The 19,357-nt window shown below is 42.5% G+C and overlaps 1 protein-coding gene across 2 annotated transcripts in view; it reads right to left on the reverse strand.

The window, feature by feature from the left end:
* Positions 1 to 19,357, reverse strand: part of ndst3 (N-deacetylase/N-sulfotransferase (heparan glucosaminyl) 3) — a 117,680-nt gene that overhangs the window by 86,251 nt on the left and 12,072 nt on the right. For both annotated transcript variants that reach the window (XM_090188432.1, XM_090188433.1), the window contains exons 3-4: positions 2,901 to 2,987; positions 967 to 1,506 (exon numbers count right to left, since the gene is read on the reverse strand). In XM_090188432.1, the coding sequence (XP_090044558.1) occupies positions 967 to 1,506; positions 2,901 to 2,987 (627 nt within the window). The remainder of the gene's footprint in view (positions 1 to 966; positions 1,507 to 2,900; positions 2,988 to 19,357) is intronic.

The following is a 19,357-nucleotide window of genomic DNA, read 5'->3' on the forward strand; positions in this document are numbered from 1 at the left end:
TATTTTAAAGGAAGGCTGATACAGCAGGAATGAATGGCTGTATCATTCTCGTGTCTCTATCTCTCAGTCTGTCTCTCCTCTCTCCATCTATCCCCGTCTCTCTCTCTATCTCTCAGTCTGTCTCTCTTTCTCTCTCCATCTGTCCTCATCTCTCTCTCTCTTTCTGTATCTCTTTCAATCTCTACCCTTTTCAGACATTCCCCCTTTCCCCATCTCCCTTCTTTCCTGTCCCCTCTAACTCTCTCTACCTTCTCTATCTCTCTCTACCTTCTCTCCTTCTCCCTCTGTCTGAGGTGTTGGGCAGGCTAGTATAATCTCTCCTCTCTCTGTATCTGTCCCCCTCCCCTCCTCTCTCTGTGTCTGTTCCCCCCTCCCTCCCTCACCTCCTTCTCTCTCTCTCTCTCCCCCCTCTCTCCAAGGTCCTAGATGTTCAGGTCATATTTCTGATGCATTATAGGAAAAATGTCAAACACTGACAGGTAGTGACATTCTAATCTACAGAGCTAAGCAAACACACACACACACACACACACCTTCCTCCCCAGAGTACAGGCTGTGTGGTGTCAGGATCAATGCAGTGAGCCAAGCAAAAGGCCCTGGTCTAATCTCAGACACACTGCAGAGCAACACACCTCTCCCCTGTCTCACACACACACACACACACACACACACACACACACACACACACACACACACACACACACACACACACACACACACACACACACACACACACACACACACACACACACACACACACACACACACACACACACACACACACAGCAGTGAGCCAAACAAAAGGCCCTGGTATAATCTCAGACACACTGCACCACCCCCCCCCCCCCACTGTTCCCTCCTACCTTAACATCCTTGGTGTTCATGGAGCCCCCCCCCCCCCGTTTCCTCCTACCTTAACATCCTTGGTGTTCATGGACCCCCCCCCCCTGCCCCATTTCCTCCTACCTTAACATCCTTGGTGTTCATGCGTGTTCCTTCCTTCCCAACGAAGATGTCGTCTATATCCACCAGGATGTGACGCTCCAGCCCCAACGACAACTTCCTGTCCGTGAGGTGAGTGATAGCGTCCACCAATAGGAGCCTGTGTAGCCAGTAGCCCAGGCCGTGTCCGAAGATGACCCTCTGAACACCGTCAAAAAGCCCCGTATCCAACACCACCGTAGCCCGCAGGCCCCGACTGAAACCAGGGACTGGATTATCTCCGCTGCCCACTCCGGGGCCTCCCTCCCTGGGCCGTGCCTGGACGACAGCCTGGTAGGAGGAGTGGTTGGAGGAGAATGTGGTCCAGTCATCGCCAGGGAGTGGTCCACGGTCCGTCTCAGCCCGCGTCAGGTGGAGGAGGGGCGAACGTGACATCACAGAGGCGTCTCGGAGCGCCTGATTGGTCCGTAGCAGCAGGGGAAGACCCCGGAGATTCAGCAGGGGCGGAGAGTTCTGATTGGCTCTGTGGAAGGTGATGATGCCGACTCGATAACGGAGACAGTACTGGGGGACAACAAGGGACAACATTTGGCAAGAAGCAGCTGACAACCAGACGAACGTTAGCAAACGTTCACTGACAACCAGACGAACGTTAGCAACCGTTAGCTGACAACCAGACGAATGTTAGCGAACGTTAGCTGACAACCAGACGAATGTTAGCAAACGTTAGCTGACAACCAGACAAATGTTAGCGAACGTTAGCTGACAACCAGACGAATGTTAGCAAACGTTAGCTGACAACCAGACGAATGTTAGCAAATGTTAGCTGACAACCAGATGAACGTCAGTGAACGTTAGCTGACAACTAGACGAATGTTAGCAAATGTTAGCTGACAACCAGATGAACGTCAGTGAACGTTAGCTGACAACCAGACGAACGTTAGTGAACGTTAGCTGACAACCAGACGAACGTTAGCAAACGTTAGTTGACAACCAGACGAACGTCAGTGAACGTTAGCTGACAACCAGACGAACGTTAGTGAACGTTAGCTGACAACCAGACAAACGTTAGCAAACGTTAGCTGACAACCAGACGAACGTTAGCAAATGTTAGCTGACAACCAGACGAACATTAGCAAACGTTAGCTGACAACAGCTGTCTGTTCCAGGGGTCAGTGTGCCTGTTCCAGGGGTCAGTGTGTCTGTACCTGGTGTAGCAGCTGTCTGTTCCAGGGGTCAGTGTGTCTGTACCTGGTGTAACAGCTGTCTGTTCCAGGAGTCAGTGTGTCTGTTCCAGGGGTCAGTGTGTCTGTACCTGGTGTAGCAGCTGTCTGTTCCAGGGGTCAGTGTGTCTGTACCTGGTGTAACAGCTGTCTGTTCCAGGAGTCAGTGTGTCTGTTCCAGGGGTCAGTGTGTCTGTACCTGGTGTAGCAGCTGTCTGTTCCAGGGGTCAGTGTGTCTGTACCTGGTGTAACAGCTGTCTGTTCCAGGGGTCAGTGTGTCTGTACCTGGTGTAACAGCTGTCTGTTCCAGGGGTCAGTGTGTCTGTTCCAGGGGTCAGTGTGTCTGTTCCAGGGGTCAGTGTGTCTGTACCTGGTGTAACAGCTGTCTGTTCCAGGGGTCAGTGTGTCTGTACCTGGTGTAACAGCTGTCTGTTCCAGGGGTCAGTGTTTCTGTACCTGGTGTAACAGCTGTCTGTTCCAGGAGTCAGTGTGTCTGTTCCAAGGGTCAGTGTGTCTGTACCTGGTGTAGCAGCTGTCTGTTCCAGGGGTCAGTGTGTCTGCACCTGGTGTAACAGCTGTCTGTTCCAGGGGTCAGTGTGTCTGTACCTGGTGTAACAGCTGTCTGTTCCAGGGGTCAGTGTGTCTGTACCTGGTGTAACAGCTGTCTGTTCCAGGGGTCAGTGTGTCTGTACCTGGTGTAACAGCTGTCTGTTCCAGGGGTCAGTGTGTCTGTACCTGGTGTAACAGCTGTCTGTTCCAGGGGTCAGTGTGGGCGTACTTCAACAGACTCTCGTAGATGACCAGGATGTAGCGACCACGCCCCTTTGAAAAAAAGAGAACAACGTCAAACAGCTTGTTACCCTTCTGTTGTGACGTAACCACGGCAACGTGCGGTAGCTTCTGTTTTGGGGGTAGAAGCTGTTCAACAGTCTACTGTTTTGGGGGTAGAAGCTGTTCAACAGTCTACTGTTTTGGGGTAGAAGCTGTTCAGCTGTCTACTGTTTTGGGGGTAGAAGCTGTTCAACAGTCTACTGTTTTGGGGGTAGAAGCTGTTCAGCAGTCTACTGTTTTGGGGGTAGAAGCTGTTCAACAGTCTACTGTTTTGGGGGTAGAAGCTGTTCAGCAGTCTACTGTTTTGGGGGTAGAAGCTGTTCACCAGTCTACTGTTTTGGGGGTAGAAGCTGTTCAGCAGTCTACTGTTTTGGGGGTAGAAGCTGTTCAACAGTCTACTGTTTCAGGGGTAGAAGCTGTTCAGCAGTCTACTGTTTCAGGGGTAGAAGCTGTTCAGCAGTCTACTGTTTTGGGGGTAGAAGCTGTTCAGCAGTCTACTGTTTTGGGGGTAGAAGCTGTTCAGCAGTCTACTGTTTTGGGGGTAGAAGCTGTTCAGCAGTCTACTGTTTTGGGGGTAGAAGCTGTACAGCAGTCTACTGTTTTGGGGGTAGAAGCTGTTCAGCAGTCTACTGTTTTGGGGGTAGAAGCTGTTCACCAGTCTACTGTTTTGGGGGTAGAAGCTGTTCAGCAGTCTACTGTTTTGGGGGTAGAAGCTGTTCAACAGTCTTCTGCTTCGGGGGTAGAAGCTGTTCAACAGTCTACTGTTTCAGGGGTAGAAGCTGTTCAGCAGTCTACTGTTTCAGGGGTAGAAGCTGTTCAGCAGTCTACTGTTTTGGGGGTAGAAGCTGTTCACCAGTCTACTGTTTTGGGGGTAGAAGCTATTCAGCAGTCTACTGTTTTGGGGGTAGAAGCTGTTCAGCAGTCTACTGTTTCGGGGGTAGAAGCTGTTCAGCAGTCTACTGTTTTGGGGGTAGAAGCTGTTCAGCAGTCTACTGTTTTGGGGGTAGAAGCTGTTCAACAGTCTACTGTTTTGGGGGTAGAAGCTGTTCAGCAGTCTACTGTTTTGGGGGTAGAAGCTGTTCAACAGTCTACTGTTTTGGGGGTAGAAGCTATTCAGCAGTCTACTGTTTCAGGGGTAGAAGCTGTTCAGCAGTCTTTTGGACTTTGGGTCGCAACATTCCAGGAAATTGTCTTGAAATCCATGGTTTTCTAAACCTTGGTTGGACGATTACTGACTTCCTGACACAGGTCTCCCTTCCCCATAATAATAATAATATTAACCTGGTCAGGGAGACAGGTCTCCCTCCCCCATAATAATAATAATATTAACCTGGTCAGTGAGACAGGTCTCCCTTCCCCATAATAATAATAATATTAACCTGGTCAGTGAGGCAGGTCTACCTTCCCCATAATAATAATAATATTAACCTGGTCAGGGAGACAGGTCTCCCTTCCCCATAATAATAATAATATTAACCTGGTCAGTGAGAGGAGGCAGGTCTCCCTTCCCCATAATAATAATAATATTATCCTGGTCAGTGAGAGGAGACAGGTCTCCCTTCCCCATAATAATAATAATATTAACCTGGTCAGTGAGACAGGTCTCCCTTCCCCATAATAATAATAATATTAACCTGGTCAGTGAGAGGAGGCAGGTCTCCCTTCCCCATAATAATAATAATATTAACCTTGTCAGTGAGAGGAGACAGGTCTCCCTTCCCCATAATAAAAATAATATTAACCTGGTCAGTGAGGCAGGTCTCCCTTCCCCATAATAATAATAATATTAACCTGGTCAGTGAGAGGAGGCAGGTCTCCCTTCCCCATAATAATGATAATATTAACCTGGTCAGTGAGGCAGGTCTCCCTTCCCCATAATAATAATAATATTAACCTGGTCAGTGAGAGGAGGCAGGTCTCCCTTCCCCATAATAATAATAATATTAAGCTGGTCAGTGAGAGGAGGCAGGTCTCCCTTCCCCATAATAATAATAATATTAACCTGGTCAGTGAGAGGAGGCAGGTCTCCCTTCCCCATAATAATAATAATATTAACCTGGTCAGTGAGGCAGGTCTCCCTTCCCCATAATAATAATCATATTAACCTGGTCAGTGAGAAAGGTCTCCCTTCCCCATAATAATAATAATATTAACCTGGTCAGTGAGACAGGTCTCCCTTCCCCATAATAATAATAATATTAACCTGGTCAGTGAGACAGGTCTCCCTTCCCCATAATAATAATAATATTAACCTGGTCAGTGAGAGGAGGCAGGTCTCCCTTCCCCATAATAATAATAATATTAACCTGGTCAGTGAGGCAGGTCTCCCTTCCCCATAATAATAATAATATTAACCTGGTCAGTGAGAAAGGTCTCCCTTCCCCATAATAATAATAATATTAACCTGGTCAGTGAGACAGGTCTCCCTTCCCCATAATAATAATAATATTAACCTGGTCAGTGAGGGGAGACAGGTCTCCCTTCCCCATAATAATAATAATATTAAGCTGGTCAGTGAGAGGAGGCAGGTCTCCCTTCCCCATAATAATGATAATATTAACCTGGTCAGTGAGAGGAGGCAGGTCTCCCTTCCCCATAATAATAATATTATTAACCTGGTCAGTGAGACAGGTCTCCCTTCCCCATAATAATAATAATATTAACCTGGTCAGTGAGACAGGTCTCCCTTCCCCATAATAATAATAATAATAACCTGGTCAGTGAGGGGAGACAGGTCTCCCTTCCCCATAATAATAATAATATTAACCTGGTCAGTGAGACAGGTCTCCCTTCCCCATAATAATAATAATATTAACCTGGTCAGTGAGAGGAGGCAGGTCTCCCTTCCCCATAATAATAATAATATTAACCTGGTCAGTGAGGCAGGTCTCCCTTCCCCATAATAATAATAATATTAACCTGGTCAGTGAGAAAGGTCTCCCTTCCCCATAATAATAATAATATTAACCTGGTCAGTGAGACAGGTCTCCCTTCCCATAATAATAATAATATTAACCTGGTCAGTGAGACAGGTCTCCCTTCCCCATAATAATAATAATATTAACCTGGTCAGTGAGGGGAGACAGGTCTCCCTTCCTCATAATAATAATAATATTAACCTGGTCAGTGAGACAGGTCTCCCTTCCCCATAATAATAATAATATTAACCTGGTCAGTGAGACAGGTCTCCCTTCAACCTAATAATAATAATATTAACCTGGTCAGTGAGAGGAGACAGGTCTCCCTTCCCCATAATAATAATAATATTAACCTGGTCAGTGAGAGGAGACAGGTCTCCCTTCCCCATAATAATAATAATATTAACCTGGTCAGTGAGGGGAGACAGGTCTCCCTTCCCCATAATAATAATAATATTAACCTGGTCAGTGAGAGGAGGCAGGTCTCCCTTCCCCATAATAATAATAATATTAACCTGGTCAGTGAGAGAGGTCTCCCTTCCCCATAATAATAATAATATTAACCTGGTCAGTGAGAGGAGGCAGGTCTCCCTTCCCCATAATAATAATAATATTAACCTGGTCAGTGAGAGGAGACAGGTCTCCCTTCCCCATAATAATAATAATATTAACCTGGTCAGTGAGACAGGTCTCCCTTCCCCATAATAATAATAATATTAACCTGGTCAGTGAGACAGGTCTCCCTTCCCCATAATAATAATAATATTAACCTGGTCAGTGAGAGGAGACAGGTCTCCCTTCCCCATAATAATAATAATATTAACCTGGTCAGTGAGACAGGTCTCCCTTCCCCATAATAATAATAATATTAACCTGGTCAGTGAGGCAGGTCTCCCTTCCCCATAATAATAATAATATTAACCTGGTCAGTGAGACAGGTCTCCCTTCCCCATAATAATAATAATATTAACCTGGTCAGTGAGACAGGTCTCCCTTCCCCATAATAATAATAATAATATTAACCTGGTCAGTGAGACAGGTCTCCCTTCCCCATAATAATAATAATATTAACCTGGTCAGTGAGAGGGGACAGGTCTCCCTTCCCCATAATAATAATAATATTAACCTGGTCAGTGAGACAGGTCTCCCTTCCCCATAATAATAATAATATTAACCTGGTCAGTGAGACAGGTCTCCCTTCCCCATAATAATAATAATATTAACCTGGTCAGTGAGAGGAGGCAGGTCTCCCTTCCCCATAATAATAATAATATTAACCTTGTCAGTGAGAGGAGACAGGTCTCCCTTCCCCATAATAAAAATAATATTAACCTGGTCAGTGAGGCAGGTCTCCCTTCCCCATAATAATAATAATATTAACCTGGTCAGTGAGAGGAGGCAGGTCTCCCTTCCCCATAATAATGATAATATTAACCTGGTCAGTGAGGCAGGTCTCCCTTCCCCATAATAATAATAATATTAACCTGGTCAGTGAGAGGAGGCAGGTCTCCCTTCCCCATAATAATAATAATATTAAGCTGGTCAGTGAGAGGAGGCAGGTCTCCCTTCCCCATAATAATAATAATATTAACCTGGTCAGTGAGAGGAGGCAGGTCTCCCTTCCCCATAATAATAATAATATTAACCTGGTCAGTGAGGCAGGTCTCCCTTCCCCATAATAATAATCATATTAACCTGGTCAGTGAGAAAGGTCTCCCTTCCCCATAATAATAATAATATTAACCTGGTCAGTGAGACAGGTCTCCCTTCCCCATAATAATAATAATATTAACCTGGTCAGTGAGACAGGTCTCCCTTCCCCATAATAATAATAATATTAACCTGGTCAGTGAGAGGAGGCAGGTCTCCCTTCCCCATAATAATAATAATATTAACCTGGTCAGTGAGGCAGGTCTCCCTTCCCCATAATAATAATAATATTAACCTGGTCAGTGAGAAAGGTCTCCCTTCCCCATAATAATAATAATATTAACCTGGTCAGTGAGACAGGTCTCCCTTCCCCATAATAATAATAATATTAACCTGGTCAGTGAGACAGGTCTCCCTTCCCCATAATAATAATAATATTAACCTGGTCAGTGAGGGGAGACAGGTCTCCCTTCCCCATAATAATAATAATATTAAGCTGGTCAGTGAGAGGAGGCAGGTCTCCCTTCCCCATAATAATGATAATATTAACCTGGTCAGTGAGAGGAGGCAGGTCTCCATTCCCCATAATAATAATATTATTAACCTGGTCAGTGAGACAGGTCTCCCTTCCCCATAATAATAATAATATTAACCTGGTCAGTGAGACAGGTCTCCCTTCCCCATAATAATAATAATAATAACCTGGTCAGTGAGGGGAGACAGGTCTCCCTTCCCCATAATAATAATAATATTAACCTGGTCAGTGAGACAGGTCTCCCTTCCCCATAATAATAATAATATTAACCTGGTCAGTGAGAGGAGGCAGGTCTCCCTTCCCCATAATAATAATAATATTAACCTGGTCAGTGAGGCAGGTCTCCCTTCCCCATAATAATAATAATATTAACCTGGTCAGTGAGAAAGGTATCCCTTCCCCATAATAATAATAATATTAACCTGGTCAGTGAGACAGGTCTCCCTTCCCATAATAATAATAATATTAACCTGGTCAGTGAGACAGGTCTCCCTTCCCCATAATAATAATAATATTAACCTGGTCAGTGAGGGGAGACAGGTCTCCCTTCCTCATAATAATAATAATATTAACCTGGTCAGTGAGACAGGTCTCCCTTCCCCATAATAATAATAATATTAACCTGGTCAGTGAGACAGGTCTCCCTTCAACCTAATAATAATAATATTAACCTGGTCAGTGAGAGGAGACAGGTCTCCCTTCCCCATAATAATAATAATATTAACCTGGTCAGTGAGAGGAGACAGGTCTCCCTTCCCCATAATAATAATAATATTAACATGGTCAGTGAGGGGAGACAGGTCTCCCTTCCCCATAATAATAATAATATTAACCTGGTCAGTGAGAGGAGGCAGGTCTACCTTCCCCACAATAATAATAATATTAACCTGGTCAGTGAGACAGGTCTCCCTTCCCCATAATAATAATAATATTAACCTGGTCAGTGAGAGGAGGCAGGTCTCCCTTCCCCATAATAATAATAATATTAACCTGGTCAGTGAGAGGAGACAGGTCTCCCTTCCCCATAATAATAATAATATTAACCTGGTCAGTGAGACAGGTCTCCCTTCCTCATAATAATAATAATATTAACCTGGTCAGTGAGACAGGTCTCCCTTCCCCATAATAATAATAATATTAACCTGGTCAGTAAGAGGAGACAGGTCTCCCTTCCCCATAATAATAATAATATTAACCTGGTCAGTGAGACAGGTCTCCCTTCCCCATAATAATAATAATATTAACCTGGTCAGTGAGGCAGGTCTCCCTTCCCCATAATAATAATAATATTAACCTGGTCAGTGAGACAGGTCTCCCTTCCCCATAATAATAATAATATTAACCTGGTCAGTGAGACAGGTCTCCCTTCCCCATAATAATAATAATAATATTAACCTGGTCAGTGAGACAGGTCTCCCTTCCCCATAATAATAATAATATTAACCTGGTCAGTGAGAGGAGACAGGTCTCCCTTCCCCATAATAATAATAATATTAACCTGGTCAGTGAGACAGGTCTCCCTTCCCCATAATAATAATAATATTAACCTGGTCAGTGAGAGGAGGCAGGTCTCCCTTCCCCATAATAATAATAATATTAACCTGGTCAGTGAGACAGGTCTCCCTTCCCCATAATAATAATAATATTAACCTGGTCAGTGAGACAGGTCTCCCTTCCCCATAATAATAATAATATTAACCTGGTCAGTGAGAGGAGACAGGTCTCCCTTCCCCATAATAATAATAATATTAACCTGGTCAGTGAGACAGGTCTCCCTTCCCCATAATAATAATAATATTAACCTGGTCAGTGAGAGGAGACAGGTCTCCCTTCCCCATAATAATAATAATATTAACCTGGTCAGTGAGACAGGTCTCCCTTCCCCATAATAATAATAATATTAACCTGGTCAGTGAGAGGAGGCAGGTCTCCCTTCCCCATAATAATAATAATATTAACCTGGTCAGTGAGAGGAGACAGGTCTCCCTTCCCCATAATAATAATAATATTAACCTGGTCAGTGAGACAGGTCTCCCTTCCCCATAATAATAATAATATTAACCTGGTCAGTGAGACAGGTCTCCCTTCCCCATAATAATAATAATATTAACCTGGTCAGTGAGAGGAGACAGGTCTCCCTTCCCCATAATAATAATAATATTAACCTGGTCAGTGAGACAGGTCTCCCTTCCCCATAATAATAATAATATTAACCTGGTCAGTGAGGCAGGTCTCCCTTCCCCATAATAATAATAATATTAACCTGGTCAGTGAGAGGAGGCAGGTCTCCCTTCCCCATAATAATAATACTATTAATCTGGTCAGTGAGACAGGTCTCCCTTCCCCATAATAATAATAATATTAACCTGGTCAGTGAGACAGGTCTCCCTTCCCCATAATAATAATAATATTAACCTGGTCAGTGAGACAGGTCTCCCTTCCCCATAATAATAATAATATTAACCTGGTCAGTGAGAGGAGACAGGTCTCCCTTCCCCATAATAATAATAATATTAACCTGGTCAGTGAGAGGAGACAGGTCTCCCTTCCCCATAATAATAATAATATTAACCTGGTCAGTGAGAGGAGACAGGTCTCTCTTCCCCATAATAATAATAATATTAACCTGGTCAGTGAGAGGAGGCATTTCTCCCTTCCCCATAATAATAATAATATTAACCTGGTCAGTGAGAGGAGGCAGGTCTCCCTTCCCCATAATAATAATAATATTAACCTGGTCAGTGAGACAGGTCTCCCTTCCCCATAATAATAATAATATTAACCTGGTCAGTGAGATGAGACAGGTCTCCCTTCCCCATAATAATAATAATATTAACCTGGTCAGTGAGAGGAGACAGGTCTAACTTCCCCATAATAATAATAATATTAACCTGGTCAGTGAGACAGGTCTCCCTTCCCCATAATAATAATAATATTAACCTGGTCAGTGAGACAGGTCTCCCTTCCCCATAATAATAATAATATTAACCTGGTCAGTGAGACAGGTCTCCCTTCCCCATAATAATAATAATATTAACCTGGTCAGTGAGGGGAGGCATTTCTCCCTTCCCCATAATAATAATAATATTAACCTGGTCAGTGAGAGGAGGCAGGTCTCCCTTCCCCATAATAATAATAATATTAACCTGGTCAGTGAGACAGGTCTCCCTTCCCCATAATAATAATAATATTAACCTGGTCAGTGAGATGAGACAGGTCTCCCTTCCCCATAATAATAATAATATTAACCTGGTCAGTGAGAGGAGACAGGTCTAACTTCCCCATAATAATAATAATATTAACCTGGTCAGTGAGACAGGTCTCCCTTCCCCATAATAATAATAATATTAACCTGGTCAGTGAGACAGGTCTCCCTTCCCCATAATAATAATAATATTAACCTGGTCAGTGAGACAGGTCTCCCTTCCCCATAATAATAATAATATTAACCTGGTCAGTGAGGGGAGGCAGGTCTCCCTTCCCCATAATAATAATAATATTAACCTGGTCAGTGAGGGGAGACAGGTCTCCCTTCCCCATAATAATAATAATATTAACCTGGTCAGTGAGAGGAAACAGGTCTCCCTTCCCCATAATAATAATAATATTAACCTGGTCAGTGAGAGGAGGCAGGTCTCCCTTCCCCATAATAATAATAATATTAACCTGGTCAGTGAGACAGGTCTCCCTTCCCCATAATAATTATAATATTAACCTGGTCAGTGAGAGGAGGCAGGTCTCCCTTCCCCATAATAATAATAATATTAACCTGGTCAGTGAGAGGAGGCAGGTCTCCCTTCCCCATAATAATAATAATATTAACCTGGTCAGTGAGAGGAGACAGGTCTCCCTTCCCCATAATAATAATAATATTAACCTGGTCAGTGAGACAGGTCTCCCTTCCCCATAATAATAATAATATTAACCTGGTCAGTGAGACAGGTCTCCCTTCCCCATAATAATAATAATATTAACCTGGTCAGTGAGGGGAGGCAGGTCTCCCTTCCCCATAATAATAATAATATTAACCTGGTCAGTGAGGGGAGACAGGTCTCCCTTCCCCATAATAATAATATTAACCTGGTCAGTGAGAGGAAACAGGTCTCCCTTCCCCATAATAATAATAATATTAACCTGGTCAGTGAGAGGAGGCAGGTCTCCCTTCCCCATAATAATAATAATATTAACCTGGTCAGTGAGACAGGTCTCCCTTCCCCATAATAATAATAATATTAACCTGGTCAGTGAGAGGAGGCAGGTCTCCCTTCCCCATAATAATAATAATATTAACCTGGTCAGTGAGAGGAGGCAGGTCTCCCTTCCCCATAATAATAATAATATTAACCTGGTCAGTGAGAGGAGACAGGTCTCCCTTCCCCATAATAATAATAATATTAACCTGGTCAGTGAGATGAGACAGGTCTCCCTTCCCCATAATAATAATAATATTAACCTGGTCAGTGAGACAGGTCTCCCTTCCCCATAATAATAATAATATTAACCTGGTCAGTGAGATGAGACAGGTCTCCCTTCCCCATAATAATAATAATATTAACCTGGTCAGTGAGACAGGTCTCCCTTCCCCATAATAATAATAATATTAACCTGGTCAGTGAGACAGGTCTCCCTTCCCCATAATAATAATAATATTAATCTTGTCAGTGAGACAGGTCTCCCTTCCCCATAATAATAATAATATTAACCTGGTCAGTGAGACAGGTCTCCCTTCCCCATAATAATAATAATATTAACCTGGTCAGTGAGACAGGTCTCCCTTCCCCATAATAATAATAATATTAACCTGGTCAGTGAGAGGAGACAGGTCTCCCTTCCCCATAATAATAATAATATTAACCTGGTCAGTGAGAGGAGACAGGTCTCCCTTCCCCATAATAATAATAATATTAACCTGGTCAGTGAGAGGAGACAGGTCTCTCTTCCCCATAATAATAATAATAATATTAACCTGGTCAGTGAGAGGAGGCATTTCTCCCTTCCCCATAATAATAATAATATTAACCTGGTCAGTGAGAGGAGGCAGGTCTCCCTTCCCCATAATAATAATAATATTAACCTGGTCAGTGAGACAGGTCTCCCTTCCCCATAATAATAATAATATTAACCTGGTCAGTGAGATGAGACAGGTCTCCCTTCCCCATAATAATAATAATATTAACCTGGTCAGTGAGACAGGTCTCCCTTCCCCATAATAATAATAATATTAACCTGGTCAGTGAGACAGGTCTCCCTTCCCCATAATAATAATAATATTAACCTGGTCAGTGAGACAGGTCTCCCTTCCCCATAATAATAATAATATTAACCTGGTCAGTGAGGGGAGGCAGGTCTCCCTTCCCCATAATAATAATAATATTAACCTGGTCAGTGAGGGGAGACAGGTCTCCCTTCCCCATAATAATAATAATATTAACCTGGTCAGTGAGAGGAAACAGGTCTCCCTTCCCCATAATAATAATAATATTAACCTGGTCAGTGAGAGGAGGCAGGTCTCCCTTCCCCATAATAATAATAATATTAACCTGGTCAGTGAGACAGGTCTCCCTTCCCCATAATAATAATAATATTAACCTGGTCAGTGAGAGGAGGCAGGTCTCCCTTCCCCATAATAATAATAATATTAACCTGGTCAGTGAGAGGAGGCAGGTCTCCCTTCCCCATAATAATAATAATATTAACCTGGTCAGTGAGAGGAGACAGGTCTCCCTTCCCCATAATAATAATAATATTAACCTGGTCAGTGAGATGAGACAGGTCTCCCTTCCCCATAATAATAATAATATTAACCTGGTCAGTGAGACAGGTCTCCCTTCCCCATAATAATAATAATATTAACCTGGTCAGTGAGATGAGACAGGTCTCCCTTCCCCATAATAATAATAATATTAACCTGGTCAGTGAGACAGGTCTCCCTTCCCCATAATAATAATAATATTAACCTGGTCAGTGAGACAGGTCTCCCTTCCCCATAATAATAATAATATTAATCTTGTCAGTGAGACAGGTCTCCCTTCCCCATAATAATAATAATATTAACCTGGTCAGTGAGACAGGTCTCCCTTCCCCATAATAATAATAATATTAACCTGGTCAGTGAGACAGGTCTCCCTTCCCCATAATAATAATAATATTAACCTGGTCAGTGAGAGGAGACAGGTCTCCCTTCCCCATAATAATAATAATATTAACCTGGTCAGTGAGAGGAGACAGGTCTCCCTTCCCCATAATAATAATAATATTAACCTGGTCAGTGAGAGGAGACAGGTCTCTCTTCCCCATAATAATAATAATAATATTAACCTGGTCAGTGAGAGGAGGCATTTCTCCCTTCCCCATAATAATAATAATATTAACCTGGTCAGTGAGAGGAGGCAGGTCTCCCTTCCCCATAATAATAATAATATTAACCTGGTCAGTGAGACAGGTCTCCCTTCCCCATAATAATAATAATATTAACCTGGTCAGTGAGATGAGACAGGTCTCCCTTCCCCATAATAATAATAATATTAACCTGGTCAGTGAGAGGAGACAGGTCTAACTTCCCCATAATAATAATAATATTAACCTGGTCAGTGAGACAGGTCTCCCTTCCCCATAATAATAATAATATTAACCTGGTCAGTGAGACAGGTCTCCCTTCCCCATAATAATAATAATATTAACCTGGTCAGTGAGGCAGGTCTCCCTTCCCCATAATAATAATAATATTAACCTGGTCAGTGAGGGGAGGCAGGTCTCCCTTCCCCATAATAATAATAATATTAACCTGGTCAGTGAGGGGAGACAGGTCTGCCTTCCCCATAATAATAATAATATTAACCTGGTCAGTGAGAGGAAACAGGTCTCCCTTCCCCATAATAATAATAATATTAACCTGGTCAGTGAGAGGAGGCAGGTCTCCCTTCCCCATAATAATAATAATATTAACCTGGTCAGTGAGACAGGTCTCCCTTCCCCATAATAATAATAATATTAACCTGGTCAGTGAGACAGGTCTCCCTTCCCCATAATAATAATAATATTAACCTGGTCAGTGAGGCAGGTCTCCCTTCCCCATAATAATAATAATATTAACCTGGTCAGTGAGACAGGTCTCCCTTCCCCATAATAATAATAATATTAACCTGGTCAGTGAGACAGGTCTCCCTTCCCCATAATAATAATAATATTAACCTGGTCAGTGAGAGGAGACAGGTCTCCCTTCCCCATAATAATAATAATATTAACCTGGTCAGTGAGAGGAGACAGGTCTCCCTTCCCCATAATAATAATAATATTAACCTGGTCAGTGAGAGGAGGCAGGTCTCCCTTCCCCATAATAATAATAATATTAACCTGGTCAGTGAGAGGAGACAGGTCTCCCTTCCCCATAATAATAATAATATTAACCTGGTCAGTTAGAGGAGACAGGTCTCCCTTCCCCATAATAATAATAATATTAACCTGGTCAGTGAGGGGAGGCAGGTCTCCCTTCCCCATAATAATAATAATATTAACCTGGTCAGTGAGACAGGTCTCCCTTCCCCATGATAATAATAATATTAACCTGGTCAGTGAGACAGGTCTCCCTTCCCCATAATAATAATAATATTAACCTGGTCAGTGAGACAGGTCTCCCTTCCCCATAACAATAATAATATTAACCTGGTCAGTGAGGGGAGGCAGGTCTCCCTTCCCCATAATAATAATAATATTAACCTGGTCAGTGAGGCAGGTCTCCCTTCCCCATAATAATAATAATATTAACCTGGTCAGTGAGAAAGGTCTCCCTTCCCCATAATAATAATAATATTAACCTGGTCAGTGAGGCAGGTCTCCCTTCCCCATAATAATAATAATATTAACCTGGTCAGTGAGACAGGTCTCCCTTCCCCATAATAATAATAATATTAACCTGGTCAGTGAGACAGGTCTCCCTTCCCCATAATAATAATAATATTAACCTGGTCAGTGAGAGGAGACAGGTCTCCCTTCCCCATAATGATAATAATATTAACCTGGTCAGTGAGAGGAGACAGGTCTCCCTTCCCCATAATAATAATAATATTAACCTGGTCAGTGAGAGGAGACAGGTCTCCCTTCCCCATAATAATAATAATATTAACCTGGTCAGTGAGACAGGTCTCCCTTCCCCATAATAATAATAATATTAACCTGGTCATTGAGAGGAGACAGGTCTCCCTTCCCCATAATAATAATAATATTAACCTGGTCAGTGAGAGGAGGCAGGTCTCCCTTCCCCATAATAATAATAATAGTAACCTGGTCAGTGAGAGGAGACAGGTCTCCCTTCCCCATAATAATAATAATATTAACCTGGTAAGTGAGGAAGGTCTCCCTTCCCCATAATAATAATAATATTAACCTGGTCAGTGAGACAGGTCTCCCTTCCCCATAATAATAATAATATTAACCTGGTCAGTGAGACAGGTCTCCCTTCCTCATAATAATAATAATATTAACCTGGTCAGTGAGACAGGTCTCCCTTCCCCATAATAATAATAATATTAACCTGGTCAGTGAGAGGAGACAGGTCTCCCTTCCCCATAATAATAATAATATTAACCTGGTCAGTGAGAGGAGGCAGGTCTCCCTTCCCCATAATGATAATATTAACCTGGTCAGTGAGAGGAGACAGGTCTCCCTTCCCCATAATAATAATATTAACCTGGTCAGTGAGAGGAGACAGGTCTCCCTTCCCCATAATAATAATAATATTAACCTGGTCAGTGAGAGGAGGCAGGTCTCCCTTCCCCATAATAATAATAATATTAACCTGGTCAGTGAGAGGAGGCAGGTCTCCCTTCCCCATAATAATAATAATATTAACCTGGTCAGTGAGAGGAGACAGGTCTCCCTTCCCCATAATAATAATAATATTAACCTGGTCAGTGAGACAGGTCTCCCTTCCCCATAATAATAATAATATTAACCTGGTCAGTGAGAGGAGACAGGTCTCCCTTCCCCATAATAATAATAATATTAACCTGGTAAGTGAGTAAGGTCTCCCTTCCCCATAATAATAATAATATTAACCTGGTCAGTGAGACAGGTCTCCCTTCCCCATAATAATAATAATATTAACCTGGTCAGTGAGACAGGTCTCCCTTCCTCATAATAATAATAATATTAACCTGGTCAGTGAGACAGGTCTCCCTTCCCCATAATAATAATAATATTAACCTGGTCAGTGAGAGGAGACAGGTCTCCCTTCCCCATAATAATAATAATAATAACCTGGTCAGTGAGAGGAGGCAAGTCTCCCTTCCCCATAATAATAATAATAATATTAACCTGGTCAGTGAGACAGGTCACCCTTCCTCATAATAATAATAATATTAACCTGGTCAGTGAGAGGAGACAGGGCTCCCTTCCCCATAATAATAATAATATTAACCTGGTCAGTGAGAGGAGGCAGGTCTCCCTTCCCCATAATAATAATAATATTAACCTGGTCAGTGAGGCAGGTCTCCCTTCCCCATGATAATAATAATATTAACCTGGTCAGTGAGAGGAGACAGGTCTCCCTTCCCCATAATAATAATAATATTAACCTGGTCAGAGAGACAGATCTCCATTCCCCATAATAATAATAACATTAACCTGGTCAGTGAGATGAGACAGGTCTCCCTTCCCCATAATAATAATAATATTAACCTGGTCAGTGAGACAGGTCTCCCTTCCCCATAATAATAATAATATTAACCTGGTCAGTGAGACAGGTCTCCCTTCCCCATAATAATAATAATATTAACCTGGTCAGTGAGAGGAGACAGGTCTCCCTTCCCCATAATAATAATAATATTAACCTGGTCAGGGAGACAGGTCTCCCTTCCCCATAATAATAATAATATTAACCTGGTCAGTGAGAGGAGGCAGGTCTCCCTTCCCCATAATAATAATAATATTAACCTGGTCAGTGAGACAGGTCTCCCTTCCCCATAATAATAATAATATTAACCTGGTCAGTGAGACAGGTCACCCTTCCCCATAATAATAATAATATTAACCTGGTCAGTGAGAGGAGACAGGTCTCCCTTCCCCATAATAATAATAATATTAACCTGGTCAGTGAGAGGAGACAGGTCTCCCTTCCCCATAATAATAATAATATTAACCTGGTCAGTGAGGCATGTCTCCCTTCCCCATAATAATAATAATATTAACCTGGTCAGTGAGACAGATCTCCATTCCCCATAATAATAATAACATTAACCTGGTCAGTGAGAGGAGACAGGTCTCCCTTCCCCATAATAATAATAATATTAACCTGGTCAGTGAGACAGGTCTCCCTTCCCCATAATAATAATAATATTAACCTGGTCAGTGAGACAGGTCTCCCTTCCCCATAATAATAATAATATTAACCTGGTCAGTGAGAGGAGGCAGGTCTCCCTTCCCCATAATAATAATAATATTAACCTGGTCAGTGAGAGGAGGCAGGTCTCCCTTCCCCATAATAATAATAATATTAACCTGGTCAGTGAGAGGAGGCAGGTCTCCCTTCCCCATAATAATAATAATATTAACCTGGTCAGTGAGAGGAGACAGGTCTCCCTTCCCCATAATAATAATAATATTAACCTGGTCAGCGAGACAGGTCTCCCTTCCCCATAATAATAATAATATTAACCTGGTCAGTGAGAGGAGACAGGTCTCCCTTCCCCATAATAATAATAATATTAACCTGGTCAGTGAGAGGAGACAGGTCTCCCTTCCCCATAATAATAATAATATTAACCTGGTCAGTGAGAGGAGGCAGGTCTCCCTTCCCCATAATAATAATAATATTAACCTGGTCAGTGAGAGGAGGCAGGTCTCGCTTCCCCATAATAATAATAATATTAACCTGGTCAGTGAGAGGAGGCAGGTCTCCCTTCCCCATAATAATAATAATATTAACCTGGTCAGTGAGAGGAGACAGGTCTCCCTTCCCCATAATAATAATAATATTAACCTTGTCAGTGAGACAGGTCTCCCTTCCCTATAATAATAATAATATTAACCTGGTCAGTGAGACAGGTCTCCCTTCCCTATAATAATAATAATATTAACCTGGTCAGTGAGAGGAGACAGGTCTCCCTTCCCCATAATAATAATAATATTAACCTGGTCAGTGAGACAGGTCTCCCTTCCCCATAATAATAATAATATTAACCTGGTCAGTGAGAGGAGACAGGTCTCCCTTCCCCATAATAATAATAATATTAACCTGGTCAGTGAGACAGGTCTCCCTTCCC

Source organism: Oncorhynchus mykiss, chromosome 10 (genome assembly GCF_057628025.1).
Source record: "Oncorhynchus mykiss isolate SJ-2025 chromosome 10, ASM5762802v1, whole genome shotgun sequence".
Classification (NCBI taxonomy): Eukaryota; Metazoa; Chordata; class Actinopteri; order Salmoniformes; family Salmonidae; genus Oncorhynchus; species Oncorhynchus mykiss.